Source organism: Xenopus laevis, chromosome 3S (genome assembly GCF_017654675.1).
Source record: "Xenopus laevis strain J_2021 chromosome 3S, Xenopus_laevis_v10.1, whole genome shotgun sequence".
Classification (NCBI taxonomy): Eukaryota; Metazoa; Chordata; class Amphibia; order Anura; family Pipidae; genus Xenopus; species Xenopus laevis.
Genome location: NC_054376.1, coordinates 122,839,866 through 122,858,385, shown reverse-complemented (window position 1 = coordinate 122,858,385; position 18,520 = coordinate 122,839,866). Strand labels below are relative to the sequence as shown.

The 18,520-nt window shown below is 41.6% G+C and overlaps 1 protein-coding gene across 2 annotated transcripts; it reads left to right on the top strand.

Annotated features, from left to right (window-relative positions):
- The first annotated feature begins 415 nt into the window (after window positions 1-415).
- raver1.S (ribonucleoprotein, PTB-binding 1 S homeolog) lies at window positions 416-18,307 on the top strand. Of its 2 annotated transcripts, none has more exons than XM_018254222.2 (14): window positions 416-718; window positions 8,112-8,178; window positions 8,296-8,759; window positions 9,479-9,670; window positions 10,536-10,665; window positions 10,828-10,922; window positions 12,235-12,346; window positions 12,606-12,751; window positions 12,921-13,014; window positions 13,835-13,938; window positions 14,062-14,139; window positions 14,217-14,342; window positions 15,755-15,838; window positions 16,774-17,699. In XM_018254222.2, exons 1-14 carry the CDS (start codon window positions 482-484, stop codon window positions 16,918-16,920), a joined length of 2,076 nt encoding a protein of 691 aa, XP_018109711.1. In that variant the 5' UTR covers window positions 416-481; the 3' UTR covers window positions 16,921-17,699.
- The last annotated feature ends 213 nt before the right edge of the window (window positions 18,308-18,520 follow it).

The following is an 18,520-nucleotide window of genomic DNA, read 5'->3' as shown; positions in this document are numbered from 1 at the left end:
TGCATGAGGGTCTATTATGGCTACAAATTAGAAAAATGTACATAGTTTAAATAAAAAAACACTAGGCAGAATACATTTTTTCAAATAAAGTTTAATTTATAGTTCTAATATTACACAAAGGTATTTACTTTCCCTTTAATTATAAACATAAACATTTCTCATGCAGGAACATTTTTTTCCACATAAAAAGCATCATTTGGAAGCCCCACATAGTGGTTCTCGCATGTTTGTGCGCAACCTGAGGTACAATGACAGCTGTGTGTCCAATACAACACGTTCAGCACTTTGTCCACAATGTTCCAGTCAGGGCTTAACTGACATCAGGCCCCGCCCTTCCATCGCCATGAGAACGACAGCAGAGGCGGAGCCGCGTCTAAAGCAACCAATGAGCTTGCGCTTCTCCGCACGGTTTAAACTCGACCAATGAGAGCTCACCCACGAGTGTTGTTCCAGAGGTAGACAACTTTCCACCTCTTGTAAGATGGCGGCGGCCGTGTCCGTTAAAGCTCGAACTGGTGTAGTGGGACCGGTACCGGTGGTGGAAAGCCGGGGCTGGAGGTCGGAGAGGGAGGCGGTGGAATCGGTTGGGTCGGAGGAGCAGACAGAAGCCAAACTGGAGCCGCAGGAGATCCGGAGCCGGGTGGAGAGGATGAGGAGGGAAGTGAAGAACCGGAGGAAGATTCTTATTAAAGGGCTGCCCGGGGATATCAGTAACCAGGTGAGTAGGACTGAGGCACGCGGCCTCCTGTCAGCGAGTAACTTGTTGCCGGACTACACTACCCAGCATGCACTTCAGTCTGACCATTAATGATCTGACCTGTCCAGTAGATTCACTTAGGGAAAGGCTTGGGGCAGGGCTGGGGGTCCAGGGTAAAACCATAACAGGAGGGGTAGATGAAATAATAGGGAGTGATGTTTCATATTCTCAGTATATAGACCAGTCAGCTCCAGCTCTTGGGACTCTCTAACTTCTCTGGGATTGTCGGGGGGGATGCTGGGAGTTGTAGTCAAACCTTGCACGTTTTCTAACCATCCCTGAATGATGTCAGTCTGCACAGACACAATATAAAATCAATAAGACCCCTCTTACCTACTGCTTAGACCATTCTGCCCCCCCTCCTCCCTGTTAATGGAGTGACCTCCCCTGCTCCAGTATCTCCTCTCCAGGCAGGTGCCATTTATATAATACAGGGGGGTCTCATCATGAGCAATAAGCCCTCTGCAGTGAGGCTGCTGGGAAATATAATGGTCTCCTATGTGAGCAGGGCCAATCCTCCTCTTGATTACGGGTCTGGTCTAAATCAGATGCCAGTGTCTGACACGTTTGCTTCCCCTGCTCTGTTTGCTGACACGCGCCAAATATTTTTTGACGCAGGAGAATTTTCACAGGAAAATTACGAATTTATTTGCCGGCGTCGAAATGTGTAAATTCGCAGCGTATTTCTGACAGGTGAATTTATGCGCCCATCACTACTTCTATTGCTTACAGCAGGGGTCCCCAACCACTGGGACGCAGACAGTCCTGAACTGGGCCGCCTAGCCCGTAATTAACGCCGCCTCGCCCAAATTGGACTTGTAGTTGCCGCTGCCCCCCTCCCCGGTCCTTGCAAAAATGTTGGTCCCTGGGCCAAAAAAGGTTGGGGGGTCCGCTGGCTTACAAAGCTCCCACGTATTTGCAATTCTGTAGCAGGTATCTATTCTCTGTTCTGTGCCAGTTACACCTGTAACCATCAGCAACTTTGTAGCAAAATTATTTAATTTAAAGGAACTGTAACATCAACAAATTAAGTTTTCTTGGTAACAAATACTGTACTGTTGCCCTACACTGGTAAAACTGGTGTATTTTCTTCAAGGGGAACCAGGCCGGATTTGTGGCAAGGCCCGGGCCTAGGGTGGCAGAATTTAGGGGGCGGCACGCTCCCCCCCCCGCCGCATTATAATTACTTAGCAGGACTGGTGATTTACAACCTCTCCCACACGCCAGTCTCCGGTCCTAGTACTCTGGACCGGATGCGTCACGATGTGTGCAGGAAGAGGAAGCCGTAGTGGATGGGGGCGTGATGAGCTGTGAGGGTTTGGCGGTGCCAGATTTGTAAATCCGGGCCTGAGGGGTACGCCACAAAAACATAATTTAAGGTTTTTGAAAAGTAAACATAATTTCAAGCAACTTTGCAATATACATTAATTAAACAATATGCAGACTTTTCATGATTTTTAATGGTTTTGAACAATTCCCTAAGCCTAGCCTCCTGCTCTCCTGCTGATCTGTCTGACTACTTTGCTGAGCTGTCTGACTACTGTTACTTTGTATCAACAGCCATCTGTCCTCAGCCTGTATCCTCCAAACCCCACAATTTCCTGCACATGTGATGTCAATAAGGAAGGGAACGTCACAGTGCTATGCATTGTGGGTTACGTAGTTCCTGCATGCTGTCTGTAAGCTGTGGAGAAGTTGTTACAATTTGTAAAATTCGTGTTTAGTCCCTCCTTTCCTGCCAGGATTTCAAATAATGCAGAAACAGAACTGCTAAACAGCTGGATTTCAGCATAGAGAATGGAATTTATTCATACTTTTTGAAGAAACGGGTAACTGTGATGGGTATATTAGGGGTTTCTGTGATATGTGGGACTCTTTATCAAATTTTGTTTTGGAAGCCGGAGTTCTCCTTTCAGAAACACTTTTCTAGCTTATATAAACAAGCTGCTGTGTAGCCATGGGGGCAGCCATTCAAGCACAGGATACACAGTAGATAACAGATTAGTACTACTATAGTTTATATAAACAAGCTGCTGTGTAGCCATGGGGCAGCCATTCAAGCACAGGATACACAGTAGATAACAGATTAGTACTACTATAGTTTATATAAACAAGCTGCTGTGTAGCCATGGGGGCAGCCATTCAAGCACAGGATACACAGTAGATAACAGATAAGTACTACTATAGTTTATATAAACAAGCTGCTGTGTAGCCATGGGGGCAGCCATTCAAGCACAGGATACACAGTAGATAACAGATAAGTACTGCTATAGTTTATATAAACAAGCTGCTGTGTAGTCATGGGGGCAGCCATTGAAGCACAGGATACACCGTAGATAACAGATAAGTACTGCTATAGTTTATATAAACAAGCTGCTGTGTAACCATGGGGGCAGCCATCCAAGCACAGGATACACAGTAGATAACAGATAAGTACTACTATAGTTTATATAAACAAGCTGCTGTGTAGCCATGGGGCAGTCATTCAAGCACAGGATACACAGTAGATAACAGATAAGTACTACTATAGTTTATATAAACAAGCTGCTGTGTAGCCATGGGGGCAGCATTCAAGCACAGGATACACAGTAGATAACAGATAAGTACTACTATAGTTTATATAAACAAGCTGCTGTGTAGCCATGGGGGCAGCCATTCAAGCACAGGATACACAGTAGATAACAGATAAGTACTACTATAGTTTATATAAACAAGCTGCTGTGTAGCCATGGGGGCAGCCATTCAAGCACAGGATACACAGTAGATAACAGATTAGTACTACTATAGTTTATATAAACAAGCTGCTGTGTAGCCATGGGGGCAGCCATTCAAGCACAGGATACACAGTAGATAACAGATAAGTACTACTATAGTTTATATAAACAAGCTGCTGTGTAGCCATGGGGGCAGCCATTCAAGCACAGGATACACAGTAGATAACAGATAAGTACTGCTATAGTTTATATAAACAAGCTGCTGTGTAGTCATGGGGGCAGCCATTGAAGCACAGGATACACCGTAGATAACAGATAAGTACTGCTATAGTTTATATAAACAAGCTGCTGTGTAACCATGGGGGCAGCCATTGAAGCACAGGATACACCGTAGATAACAGATAAGTACTGCTATAGTTTATATAAACAAGCTGCTGTGTAACCATGGGGGCAGCCATCCAAGCACAGGATACACAGTAGATAACAGATAAGTACTACTATAGTTTATATAAACAAGCTGCTGTGTAGCCATGGGGGCAGTCATTCAAGCACAGGATACACAGTAGATAACAGATAAGTACTACTATAGTTTATATAAACAAGCTGCTGTGTAGCCATGGGGGCAGCATTCAAGCACAGGATACACAGTAGATAACAGATAAGTACTACTATAGTTTATATAAACAAGCTGCTGTGTAGCCATGGGGGGCAGCCATTCAAGCACAGGATACACAGTAGATAACAGATAAGTACTACTATAGTTTATATAAACAAGCTGCTGTGTAGCCATGGGGGCAGCCATTCAAGCACAGGATACACAGCAGATAACAGACAAGTTCTGTAGTATACAATGGGATTCTTCATAACTTATCTGTTATCTACTGTGTATCCTGTTTCTGACGCACTGTTATCTACTGTGTATCCTGTTTCTGACGCAAACACACCAGATTTACCAGTGCAGGGCAACACTACATTATATTGTCCTTACTTTAAAACACTTTAATTTTTTGGTGCTGCTGTTCCTATAAGAAGCAGCAACACCATACAATATAAATAAAAGTACAATATATAAGTCCACATGGGGAGGATAAGTGTCACAATAAATATAATATGCTCAGAGCTCAAATAAGGACACAGAGCTTAAGTGCTATGTGGTAAGAGACACAATGGGAAGAAGGTCGCTGCCCCGTAGAGCTCACAGTCTGTCTTTTTCAGTAATTTGGATTTCCATATCTTGCCTGTTGAAACCATTATAGCCTTGTTTTTCACCCATTATGGATTTGTCCAACATTGTTTCCTTACAGATTCTAGGCACTGTGTAATGATTTTACCCCAAGACCTGATATATCTAGGGAATGTTGAGCAAGGCGTTGCTGAACCCCTGAACTGAAACGAACATACGCTGTACCCCAGTGGGATCAGTTTGACTCATGACAACGGGGGGACAGGGGATGGTAGTGCTAATAAAGCCCGTGTGCTCTGTGCTGCACTTAATGGGGTTGTTCATCTCTTGAGTTTACTTTTAGTATGATGTAGAAGAGAGTAATATTGAGATAATTTGCAATTGGTTTTCATTTTTTGTATTTAGTTGTTCAGTGAATTTTTAGTTTGCAATTTCAGCAATCTGGTTGCTATCACCCAAAATATGCTAGCAACCATGCATTTATTTGAATAAGAGGCTGGAATAGAAATAAGAGCGTGTGAATAGAAAAATAACTATATATTTTACAGAGCATTTGTTTTTGTTTTTTTTTTGTTTTTTAGATGTTGTCAGTGACCCCAATTTGAAAGCTGGAAAGAGTCTGAAGAATTAATTCAAAAACAATAACCATTAATGAAGACCAATTATAAAGTTGCTTAGGATTAGCCATTCTTTATAGTTAACTTAAAATGTGAACCACCCCTTTACTGTACGTGTTCTATAGATATTCCACACGTAATCCCGTAGCCCAGGCTGCTATACAGAATAAACTGTGTGTTTATTGTTCTGCTCTTTCTAAACGGCTCTCCTCACCCCACTGACTGGCAGAACTTCTCCCTTTTGTTCTAGTGAGTGCTCCTATCAGCTGCATGCGACTTATGATGTTGTTGTTGTCCTCTTTCAGGACAGGCGCGCAGGCCCTTTGACATCCATTCTCTGTCTACGCAACGCTCTCTGCATGTCTATTGACTAGTATATGTCCTTTTTAGTGGCCCCCTGACAATGGGACCCTTCATGAATTCCACCCCATTCACCATCACAGGTCACCTGACTGCCCACCTCCCAAAAGTCATGCACCACGCTGTGTGTAATGAAAGTACGGAGTGAAAACACATTTTGTGCTTTAAAGGGGTGCTTCACCTTTAGAGAGATGCTATCATGAGAATGTTAATATTTCTGTTCCAGTACAATGCTCTTTTGAGAAAAGGATTTCAGTGCAGAAAACTCGTGTTTTTGTTTTTTAAATTTAATTTTAAAATCTGACATGGGGCTAGACATATTGTCAGTTTCCCAGGTACTGCAAGTTGTTGTGATATCACCCCCTTCCATTTCACCTCCAGCAGCCTAAGGGTAGGGGCACACGTGCAGATTCGGGGAGATTAAGTTGCCTGGCGACTAATCGCATCTTCTTCGGGGTGACAATCTTCCCGAACTGCCTTCCGCCTGCTATGAGAACGCCAGTGCAATGGCACTCGCGGCACTTCTATTTTTGCCTCATGAGGAAACTTCGGGTGACTTAAGGAAAACGAAGCACCACTAGTGCATTGGCGCAGTTGATTTTTCATTTTAGCAGGGAGAAGGCAGTTCGGGGAGATTGTTGCCCCACAGAAGAGGCGATTAGTCACCAGATCACTAAATCTCCCCGAATCTGCCCGCCTGCCCCTGCCCTTACAACAGAACAATGGGAAGGTAACCAGATAGCAGCTCCCTAACACAAGATAACAGCTGCCTGGTAGATCTAAGAACAACACTCAATAGTAAAATCCAGGTCCCACTGAGACACATTCAGTTACATTGAGTAGGAGAAACAACAGGCTGCCAGAAAGCAGTTCCATCCTAAAGTGCTGGCTCTTTCTGAAAGCACAAGACCAGGAAAAATGACCCGAGATGCACCTACACACCAATATTACAACTAAAATATGGTAGATCTCTATTGTAGAGTGAATTATTTTGCAGTGTAAACAATGTGATTAAGAAATAAAAACGACATCATAAAGATAGTGACCGATTTCCTTTAAGGTTACTTTTGGTATGTTACAGAATGGCCAATTCTAAGCAACTTTTCACTTGGTTTTCATTATTTTTTATATTTCTTTGCCTTTTTCTGCTGACTCTTTGCAGCTTTCAAATGGGAGTCGCTGACCCCTTCTAAAAAATAAATGCTCTGTAAGGCTACACATTTATTGTTACTTTTTATCACTCGTCTTTCTATTTAGACCCTCTCCTATTAATATTCCATCTCCTTTTTAAATCAATTCATGGTTGCTAGGGTAAGTTGGACCGTAGATACCAGATTGCTTAAAATGCAAGAATAAAAATCTAAACTTAAAAACCTTGAATAATAAACTAAAACCAGTTGCAAATTGTCTCGGAATATCGCTCTCTACATCCTACTAAAGGTATTTCAAAGTTGAACAACCCCTTTAAATGGGTCTCATTCTAAACACTTCTTTATCAGTGTCTGGGGGTTATTTTGTTAGCTGTGCCATAGAGTAGAACAAACACAAGATCTTATGGTAGATCTCTCCTAGTAGGATAAACTTACCTAGACAGGTAAAGGTGCCCTTCCCTAAGAGTGGAAACAGATAGAACTTTAAATCAGACGGACAAACTAGGTGTGCAGGCCCAGAGGAGCTCACAATATAAGTTCACACAGACATATAATGACATAGGCAGAATAAGTGGCTCCTGACCAACGTGTGGTTTTGGAGTTTGGGTGGAAAAACCACAAAAAAAATCTGTGCCCTGCTAAGAAGAGACTCTCTGCTCACCCTGCAGTGTTGCTCCTTCTGGCACGTCTGTGTATGGTAATAAAGGTTTTTATGGTTTCAAGAAGAATCCTATTGCCCTACGGAGGAATCTTCTCAGATACTGTACATTGCAGGAAATCTTGCCTTGAACAGAAATTTGTAAAGATATTCGGAGTCACTTCAGAGTTTCTTGACTTCTATAACTCAGCCTGCAGCCTTGCACAGAACAACCCCTCAGTGACTTCTAATATCCTTATCATTTACAGTAGGGGGCACATTATCCCTTATAATACATGAGTGATACTCAGAGTTCCCTGTATAACTCAGCCTGCAGCCTTGTGCCTTTATATGGTCACAGAACAACCCCTCAGTGACTTCTAATATCCTTATCATTTACAGTAGGAGGTACATTATCCCTTATAATACATGAGTTATACTCAGAGTTCCCTGTATAACTCAGTCTGCAGCCTTGTGCCTTTATATGGTCACAGAACAACCCCTCAGTGACTTCTAATATCCTTATCATTTACAGTAGGGGGTACATTATCCCTTATAATACATGAGTGATACTCAGAGTTCCCTGTATAAATCAGCCTGAAGCCTTGTGCCTTTCATTATTCCCACTATATGAATAAGCCATGAATATTCTGTAAATGGTGCCATTTGGTAAAATTCTTTGTATTTTGCAGGAAGTCCATGACCTTCTGGGAGAATATGAGCTCAAATACTGTTTTGTGGATAAATACAAAGGAACTGGTGAGTGATGTCCCTTGCCCCTCCACTCCAATACATAATTTATGAGCGGATTCATTCCTAAAATTACTTTGCATATGAAGGGCTTATGCCTTTAATTTCTTATTTTCTCCTAAACAGCCTTTGTAACCCTTCTTAATGGGGAACAAGCAGAATCCGCCATTCGCCGTTTCCACCAGACGCACATACGTGACCGCGAAATCTCTGTGCAGCTTCAGCCCACTGACGCCCTTTTGTGCATTGCCAACTTGCCCCTTACGTACACTCAGCAGCAATTTGAGGATCTTGTCCGCCCATTCGGCAACCTGGAGCGATGTTTCCTAATCTACAGCAGCACCACCGGCCGCCCAAAGGGCTACGGATTTGTAGAGTACATGAAGAAGGACTCTGCATCCAGAGCTAAGTCAGACTTGCTGGGCAGGCAGCTGGGCTCTCGCACTTTATATGTTCATTGGTCTGATGTCAACCAGCTGACCTATGAATTACTCCATTCCCACTGCCTACTGGTGGAGCAGCTGCAGGAGTGTGATATAGGGGATGTTAGGGAAGCCTTCTCCAAAATCTCTGCTCCTTCCTTCTGCCAGGTATGTATAGGGAAGTGGGGATATTGATTTAAAGGAAAACTATACCCCCCAAATGAATACTTGAATAACAGTTTACATCAAATTAAGTGGCATATTAAAGAATCTTATCAAACTAGTATTTATATTTAAGTAAATATTGCCCTTTTGCATCTCTTGCCTTGAGCCCCCATTTCTAGATGGTGTGTGTCTGTGCTGCATCAGAGATCACCTGACCAGAAATACTGCAGCTCTAACTGGAACAGATCACCTGACCAGAAATACTGCAGCTCTAACTGGAACAGATCACCTGACCAGAAATACTGCAGCTCTAACTGGAACAGGAAGAAGTGTGGAAACAAAAGACAGATCTGTCTGTTAATTGGCTAATGTGACCTAACACGTATGGCTTGCTTGTGTTCACGGGGAATCGTAGGCCCTTATTTTTTAAAATGGCGGTTTTATATTTAGGATTACCCAATGGCACATACTACTAATAAAGTATATTATTATGAAAATGGCTTATTTACATGAATCAGGGTTTTACACATGAGCTGTTTTATGCAATATGTTTTTATAGAGACATTGTTTGAGGGGTATAGTTTTTCTTTAAGCCTTCACTCTTTAACTAGGGTGTTCCATTACCATGCCCATGGAACAGGCATATTTCCAAAATGGAATAACCGTGCTTTTAATTAACATTGTGGTCAGTCACGACACCTCTTTGTTTTCTGGCCATATAGCTGGCGTATGGGCAGGACAATCTGTATAAAGGATTTGCGGTAGTGGAGTACGAGTCTGACACGGTCACTGAAATGGTCCAGCAGCAAATGGATGGATCCTCAGTAGCTGGAAGCAGAGTACGGGTATCTTTCTGTGCGCCAGGCCCAGCGGGGAGAAGCATGCTGGCTGCACTGACCGCTGCACAAGCAATGGTGAGCCTTATATGTAATAGACCACGGCAATGGCATTTAAAGTAGAACTTAACCCTAAAAATGAATCTCTAAAATATATACTTATTGCACCAGCCTAAAGTTTCAGCTTGTCAATAGCAGCAATGATCCAGGACTTTAAACTTGTCACAGGGGGTCGCCGTCTTGGAAAGTGTCTGTGACACTCACATGCTCAGTGGGCTCTGATTGGCTGTTGAGAAGCTAAGCTTAGGGCTCGTCACTAATTATCCAGCAGAAAATGAGCTTCCCTGGCTGTAATATAAGCTGATGCTACAGGTTTGCTGATTATTAAATTCTGATGCTAATTGCACTGGTTTCTGTGCTGCTATGTAGTAATTATCTGTATTAATTACTAATCAGCCTTATATTGTGACATTTCTATTCTATGTGTACTGTATATTGTGAGTGGGTCCCTAAGCTCAGTAAGTGACAGCAGCACAGAGCATGTGCAGTGAATCAGCAGAAAAGAAGATGGGGAGCTACTGGGGCATCTTTGGAGACACAGATCTTTACTGCTAAAGGGCTGTGGTTGCCTTGGGCTGTTACAGAAGCACAAAACATAATGTACAACATTTCTGGCTACTTCTTTAGTTCTCCTTTAAACTGTCTTTTGGCCATTGTTTGCTTAACTTTTCTTTTCGGTATGAACAATTGCAGTTAAACAGTGTGTTGCCTGCACACAGTGAGACCCCAATGGGGCCAAAACTGGCTGTGGAACTGATAAAAGGTGCTTTCATGTTGTCCCCAAGAGATTTTGTGGCCCTTTTAAATGACTGGCATCGCTCTGGCCAGTTAAACAAGTAGACTGCTGGTTCTACTGGTTAATGCTGTTGCTGTCTCTTTGCAGGCACTGAATCGTGGAAATGGGCTTCTCCCAGAGCCCAGCATTCTACAGGTACTAAGCACTTTGGGGTCTCCAGCCACACTGCAACTCCTGCTCAACCCTCTGCTTAATGGGGCAGCTGGGAACAAACAAGGTAAGTTACAGAACAGCTTCCAGCATGGAGGTTATATGAACATGTAAAGCTTTAGAGCTAGTGCTCCCATAACAAATTCTCAATCACTGCCACTACAGTATTTTTTTTTTCACGTTCAAGTAATATGGGTGATTTCTAGCATTTATTTTTGTTTAACTACAGGACTCCTGGGAGCTGCCCCAGCTTTACCTCTCCTGGCTAATCCTGCTCTATCCACTGCCCTGCTTCAGCTTGTCCTGCAGGCACAAACTCCACAGGTAAGAAACTATAAACATTAGTTGTGAAAACCCCGGGACAGACGGTTTTATTGCTTGTTTTGTTTCAGATAAAAAAAGTTGCGGTTTTGGAAACTGGTATAATTTAACACATACAGTGCATCTTGTATGTACAAGTGCATTATTATTTATATATTTATTTTTTAAATATAGGATTGTGCTTAAAAGCGAACTATCATGAAAATTAGCATACTGAAATTAGAAACTTTGTAAAATACAATCAATTAAAAATTCTGCATTGTTTCTGAAATAATCAAGTTTATCTTCACTATCCCTCTCTCAGCATCTTTCTTTTCATTCAGTCAGCAGTTGGGTGTCAGATGAATCATCCAATATATCTTATAGGAGGGCTCCTTTTGCCTAGAAGATGTATTAGAGCTCACTCTATTAAAATCACCAGACATCATGTCTCTCTACATGCAGGATTTGTGCAAAAGGCAGTTATTTTGTTTGTACTGGAATCAGTTATTTGAGTGAGCTCTAATTCATCTGCTAGGAAAGGAGCCCCCCTATAAGATATATTGGATCTGTTATTGGATCTGTTGGATATATTGGACTGTTACAGATCTACAGGGAGCTCCGATAAAGGGGCCGTTTTTCAAGATCAACTTTTAGCCCAAAGTGAAACCAGCACCATACATTATTCGTTATTGCCTACAAGATTAGAGAGGGGGTTCAAAGGATTTGTTCAGTATAAAAACTGGTTAAATAGTCTGTGCAAAATAAAAAACATTTCTAATATAACGCCAAAAATGTAATGTATAAAGGCTGGAGTGACTGGATGTGTAACATAATAGCCAGAACACTAATTCCTGCTTTTCAGCTTTCTTGGTTTCGGCTGATTGGTTAATAGGCAGTAACCAATCAGATTTGTGAGGGGGGGGCACATGGGTCATAACTGTTGCTTTTGAATCTGAGCTGAATGCTGAGAATCAATTGCAAACTCACTGAACAGTTATGTCCCATGTGGGCCTCCTTATAGTCACTGACTAACTCCGAGTTAGAGAGCTGAAAAGCAGGAAGTAGTGTTCTGGCTATTATGTTACACATCCAGTCACTCCAGCCTTTATACCTGACATTTTTGGATAACTAACTATATAAGAAACATTTTTTATTTTGCACTGCTTTTTATTTACCAACTTTTTTTATTTTTACACTGAACTGTTCCTTTAACTTGCCAAAGTCCATCTCTGTAATGTTTGCATTATACTCCTTTGCCAATGGAATGATTTGTGCATCTAGTATTCTGTTTTATGTCTTCCCTGTGTGAATGACCTGCTTTATTTTTCCTTAGAAACCTGGTATTCTTGGTGACTCTCCTTTATCATCTTTGTATGGTGCTATGGGTCTGTCCCCTCAGCTAACACCCCAGCCTGGAAACAACCTGATGTCCGATCTTGGAGTTGGTAATTTAGATCTTCTTCCTTGTACTTTATATTGCCTCCATACAGGGCCCTGCTCATTTATCTTCAGTACATATATACTACTTTAGTATGTATATTTTATTTCCCATTGGTTCAACACTATTTGACTGTTGGGCTCATGCTGAGATCCAGCAGTTTTAAAGCCCTCAAAGTATAACTGTGGTGTGTTTTTTTTTTTTTTTTTTTTTTTTTTTTTTTTTTTTATTTATTTATTTTTTTTTAAATCCTCCTGCTGGTCCAGTCCCATCTGTTGGGCTGCCGTGTGACCTGGGTGCTGCAACATCACAACCTTTCCTAGGGCAGTTAGGTTCTGACTGGGACAGCCCCCCTCCTACTCCTGTTTTGGGCTCTGTGTTGGCTGGACTTCAGAAACAAGGAGATCCAGGGGTAAGATCATGTGTAAACTGTTCCCCTTGTGCTTTTGTTATTATTTGTAACATTGAATGAACTTGATTGCTCTACGAACCCAATGCTTTTCATTGCACGTTAGAAAATCTGTTGATCTGAATTGTCTTTCCTGCAGTCTCACTTGCTAAATATGTGTTGCCTCTTGCAGATGTCCCTTTTGGGGGAACCTCCTAGAGATGTGAACATTCACAGCGCCCCCTATGGAAACTACCAGAGCCAACTCCCCAGTACTGACACAATGGGTAATTGGGTAGATGGGTTTACTTTATGGAAGGGAATTTGGGCACTTTGGAATAAAAGTGGTTGTTCTCACTTAAATGTTAGTATGATGTAGCGCAGGTGTCCCCAACCTTTTTACCCGTGAGCCACATTCAAATGTATAAAAGAGTTGGGGAGCAACACAAGCACGAAAAAGTCCATTGGGTGCCAAATAAGGGCTGTGATTGGCTATTTGGTAGCCCCTATGTGAACTGGCAGCCTGCAGGAGACTCTGCTTGGTACTATACTTAGTTTTATGCAATTAAAACCTGCTTCCAAACCTTGAATTCAAAAATAAGCACCTGCTTTGGCTACCCTGAGAGTAACATCCAAGCGGTTGGAGAGCAACGTGGGATCACTGATGTAGAGAGTGATATTCTGAGACCATTTGCAATTGTTTTTTATTTGTGGTTTTTGAGTTATTTAGCCTTTTACTCAAGAGATCTCCAGATTGCTATTTAAGCAATAGCTTAGGGTCCAAATTACCATAGCAACCATTCACTGATTTGAATAAGAGACTTGAATATGAATAGGAGAGAACCTAAATAGAAAGATGAGTAATAGAAAAGAGCAATAATAGAATATTTGTAGCCTTAGAGAGCATTTGTTTTTTAGATGGGCTCTTAACCCCCATTTGAAAACTGGAAAGAATAGGACGAAAGCGGCAAATAATTAAAAAAACAAAACAAAAACATAAAAAATAGATAATGAAAAGAAATTGATAAGTTGCTTAGAAATGGCCATTCTATAACATACTGAAAGGCGAACCACCCCTTGATTGATTGAATGATTTTTCTTCTGCAGGGCCCCCTAGTAAACCAGCACCTTTTAAACAGAAAAACTTGGGTACCCGGAATGCAAACTCGTCCTTGCTGACTCCAACTGATGGTTACTCATTTGAATATCCGGTAAGGAGCAATATCTGGTTGAATTGTTCTTGCATGTCATCTACTATATGCATTTTCCTACTACTAGAAACCAAATGATTGTGAATTGCAGTCTTTAACGTTGATGTGCTTTTCTTCCGCCAGGAGCTGCCGCCCCATAGATATTCTCAAAACAGAGATCATATAGTGCCCAGCCTAGGAAACTACGAGTCCCAAAATAAGGTAACAACTCTTCTAAAATGTACTGCTCTAGACGTTTGTGAAGGATGGCTTTGTTTAGGGTTCTCTCTCTTTTGCAGATATCCCCGCTCTCTAGATTTCGGGAACGAAGCAATAGCATGCCTCCTCCGTTTAGTGCTGGCTCTCCTACTTCCTACTTTACCAGCGGCTTGCAAGCTGGGCTCAAACAGACCTACCTTAACAAAGTAAGGACCTTACTAGCTTGTGTGCTCACCCATTCTGGATACATTTGGTGTTCTGTCTTGTATTCTACCTGGTTATAGTCTACTGGGCAGATTTAAGGGTCGAAGTGAAATTTCAAATTCATTTATTTTGAGAATACACTCAAATTGTGTATTATCCAAACTCGATTCAAGTATATTAATTCGAATTTCAAAGCTTATCATATTCTGGCCCTTTAATTCAACTATTCACCACCTTAAACCTTGACAATTTCTGTATAAATCAATGGGGATCAATTTGGTGATGTTTGCAGCCTTCCTGACGTATGAGTTAATTTTTTGTTCGTTTTTGAGTTGATTCAATTCGTTAGAGCTGAGCATTTGATTTTATAAATAAATTTTGGTTGGTCGAATTTCTGGGAATTTTAAAATAACCTCCAAACATTATAAATTCGACCCTTGATAAATATCCCTCTCTCAGCATCAGTTTTTCTTCATTCTGTCTTCATACAGCAGTTGGGTGTCAGATATTCATTGACAGTTAGATCCAATATATCTTATAGGGGGGCTCCTTTTGCCTAGAAGATGTATTAGAGCTCACTCTATTAAACTCACCAGACATCATGTCTCTCTACATGCAGAATTTGTGCATTTTATTTTGTTTGTACTGGAATCAGTTATTTGAGTGATCTCTAATACATCTGCTAGGAAAGGAGCCCCCCTATAAGATATATTGGATCTAACTGTCAATTAATATCTGACACCCAACTGCTGCATGAAGAGAGAATGAAGAGAAACAGATGCTGAGAGAGGGATAGTGAAGATAAACTTGATTATTTCAGAAACAATGCAGAATATTTAATTGCATTTAGAAACTTCAGTATGAGGAAGCTCATGTTCAATATTCATTTTCACAATAGTTCCCCTTTAACTTTTAAGGGTTGACCCCACCACTATGTAAAAAAACTAATTTGGAACTTGGCTTTTCTTTAAAGGACATGTCAACCCAATAAATATTTTCCCCCCAATAATAAAAGAAAACCACTCGAAGCAACGTTCCAGTATGACCTTATTGAAAAAAAAATGGTGTGTTATTTGTAAATGTAATGGCTATTGAAAACAGAATTGGCTTAACTCCTGGTTGTTACTTTTTACACAACATTGCAAAGTTAGTCTCCTCCAGCAAGACCCTTCTGTCAATCCGTTGTCTTATGTTACATTGTTCCAAAAGCACGGCAGAGAATGGAAAGGGACAAACCCTGCTTTCAATAGCAATACAAATAACTTAAAAAAAAAAAAAACACAGAAGATTTGTAATGCATGTATATTAGAAAGTTGATTAGAACTTTTTTTTTTTTTTTTTTTAATTAGGCTAAAATATTTTTTTTTGGTTTGACTTGTCCTTTAACTCTCCATCTCCCTTTCTCTGTGTGCAGACAGTGGGCATGCCCCCGAGCAGCCCTGGCGGTGTACCTCTGGGAATTGACGAGCTCAGCGCCCCATCTGGAAGTGTGTTTAAGGTAAGCTGTGTTGTCTATAAAACCATAGATTCTGAATTTTTTCTTTGCTAGTGTGGAGCTCACTGATTCGATCCAATGATCATGTGTCCATTAGTCCCACCTCCTGGCAACGGGTACTTTAACACACTCACAGATATTTTTTTGACATGTTCCTTCCTTCTTTGAATCTTTAATTACACGCACGCATTGGCTTAGTGCATTAAAGGGATCCTGTCATCGGAAAATGATGCATCAGTTAATAGTGCTACTCCAGCAGAATTCTGCACTGAAATCCATTTCTCAAAAGAGCAAACAGATTTTTGCTATATTCAATTTTGAAATCTGACATGGGGCTAGACATTTTGTCAATTTCCCAGGTTGTGACTTGTGCCTGCACTTTAGGAGAGAAATGCTTTCTGGCAGGCTGCGGTTTTTCCTTCTCAATGTAACTGAATGTGTCTCAGTGAGACATGGGTTTTTACTATTGAGTGTTGTTCTTAGATCTACCAGGCAGCTGTTATCTTGTGTTAGGGAGCTGCTATCTGGTTACCTTCCCATTGTTCTTTTGTTTGGCTGCTGGGGGGAAAAGGGGAGGGGGGTGATATCACTCCAACTTGCAGTAAAGAGTGATTGAAGTTTATCAGAGCACAAGTCACATGAGTTGGGGCAGCTGGGAAATTGACAATATGTCTAGCCCCATGTCAGATTTCAAAATTGAATATAAAAAAATCTGTTTGCTCTTTTGAGAAATGGATTTCAGTGCAGAATTCTGCTGGAGCAGCACTATTAACTGATTCATTTTGAAAAAAATGTTTTTTTCCCCCATGACAGTATCCCTTTAAACTACTGCCTCTTTTCCTGGCACTTGCTCAGAGGAAGTGCCAGGAAATGGGGCACGAAACGCGTCAAGACACTTAAGACTTCTTCTTATTTGTACATCTTTTCTCCCCTCCTAGACTCCCATTGGAGCCCAGAAACGAGGCTTTTCGCACTTAATCCCATCACCAGAGCCCAGTCCCGAGGGTGTGTATATCGGGCAACATTCACAAGGCCTTGGCGGTCACTACGCAGACTCTTACCTGAAGCGAAAGAGGATTTTTTAGCGAAGGAATCCACGCGTCTTCTGATGGTTGCCTTCAAGTGCTGCTCTCCTACGTCATAAAATGGCTCTTGTTTTCTCTGTGTTTTTATGCTGTTTTACAAGAGAACTGCCAGTATCGGCCTCGGCTGTGTAAATGTAACGTGCGTTTTTCACCATTTCCATTCTTTCGGCAAGGTGTGATCTAGACCTAGTTTCTTTTTAAGTTTGTTTTTAACTTAATTTTTAAGTGTCTTGTGTCGCTTGAACCCCCTTTTGCCAATAGAGTGGGGGTGGATTGTCCTCTTCTTGTTTAAGAAGCTTTCTTTCCTGAAAATGCTTTTTAATTTATATTTTTGTGTGTTTTTAAGATCCACTGCTTGTAAACTCCGCTGGTCTGTTTTTATTGTACTGCAGTGCAGGAGTTTCTTTTAATTGCCTTTCTGAGCCACGCAGGCTAGTTTTTTTTTTTTTTTTTTTTTTTAATTTATTTCTGCTAACCCATATTCTGCTTCAGTGCAGAGCATTATGGGATGCTGCTTAAAAACCCATTGTCATTTTACAGCCTGCCAATCCAAACATTCTTAGCACTGTTTTATGGATTATTTTTCTTTCTAATCTCCTCCCACTCATGCAACTGTCAGGAATGTTCACCTTCCTGCCTGACTATCTGGCCATGCATGTGCTCCTGGGTAGGCAGTTGCAGTTGGTCTGTGCAGAGATGCAGCAGGGGCAGACCTGGAAATGCTGCTTTCTATCTGCTGCCCCCACTGAGTGGTTCAGTATCTCGTTGGCAAAATGTTTCACTGTATTGCACTTGGCCAGTCAGTGTATTGCCCTCCAGGGAATGGGGGAGATTTAGGGTAAGGACACACTGCCAGATTCGCCCGGCAACAAATCTCCTTCTGGGCGACAATCTCCCCGAACTGCCTTCCCTTGCCTCACGAGGAAACTTTGGGCACCTTCAGAAAACGAAGCGCCGAGCCATCCCCCTGGCGTTTTTTCATTATAGCCGCCGGGAAGGCTATTTGGGGAGATTATCGCCCCGAAGAAGAGGCGATTTGTTGCCGGGGCAACTAATCTGCCCATGTGTCCTTACCCTTAAAGAAATATACTCAGATTATATTAAGTTCCCATATCTTAAAAACGCAATGATTTTATCTCTTGCTTTATTCAAGGTGTTTGTAAATGTGTTTCCACTTTTTAACCTGTTACCACCATTGTGTCGCTTTAGCAGAGCAGCGGACGCAATACTTGGTGGGTTACGTTTCATTGTCTCCCCCCATCTCTCTGACCTAGTCTCAAAGCACTACGCCCCTTCTGTCATGTCATGGGTCTGCTTCTGTCTGAAGTGTACAGAGTCTGTTATCTCTACCAAATGCAAATCTTATGTATAAAGTGTTTGTTCTGTATGCCTGTCTCTTTGCCTGTCAATGCTACAACACCATCATTTTATCTTACAACTAGACATTAAGCCCGTTAAATTAACGGGCGCTAGAACATGTGTAGAAAATTCGCCAGAGACGGTCCGTGGGGCACATGCACAGTAGCGCAATCCCACGGACACAGGGACTGGACACAGAGACACTTCAACTTTATTATATAGGATGACTTGCCCCTTCAAA

What these genes read in the sequence shown, in the direction of transcription:
- raver1.S (XM_018254222.2), top strand. Translation starts at nt 482, where the DNA reads ATGGCGGCGGCCGTGTCCGTTAAAGCTCGAACTGGTGTAGTGGGACCG. An exon ending in GGATAAATACAAAGGAACTG is followed by an intron (nt 8,179 to 8,295) that starts GTGAGTGATGTC and finishes TCTCCTAAACAG; the next exon opens with CCTTTGTAACCCTTCTTAAT. An exon ending in CTGCTCCTTCCTTCTGCCAG is followed by an intron (nt 8,760 to 9,478) that starts GTATGTATAGGG and finishes CTGGCCATATAG; the next exon opens with CTGGCGTATGGGCAGGACAA.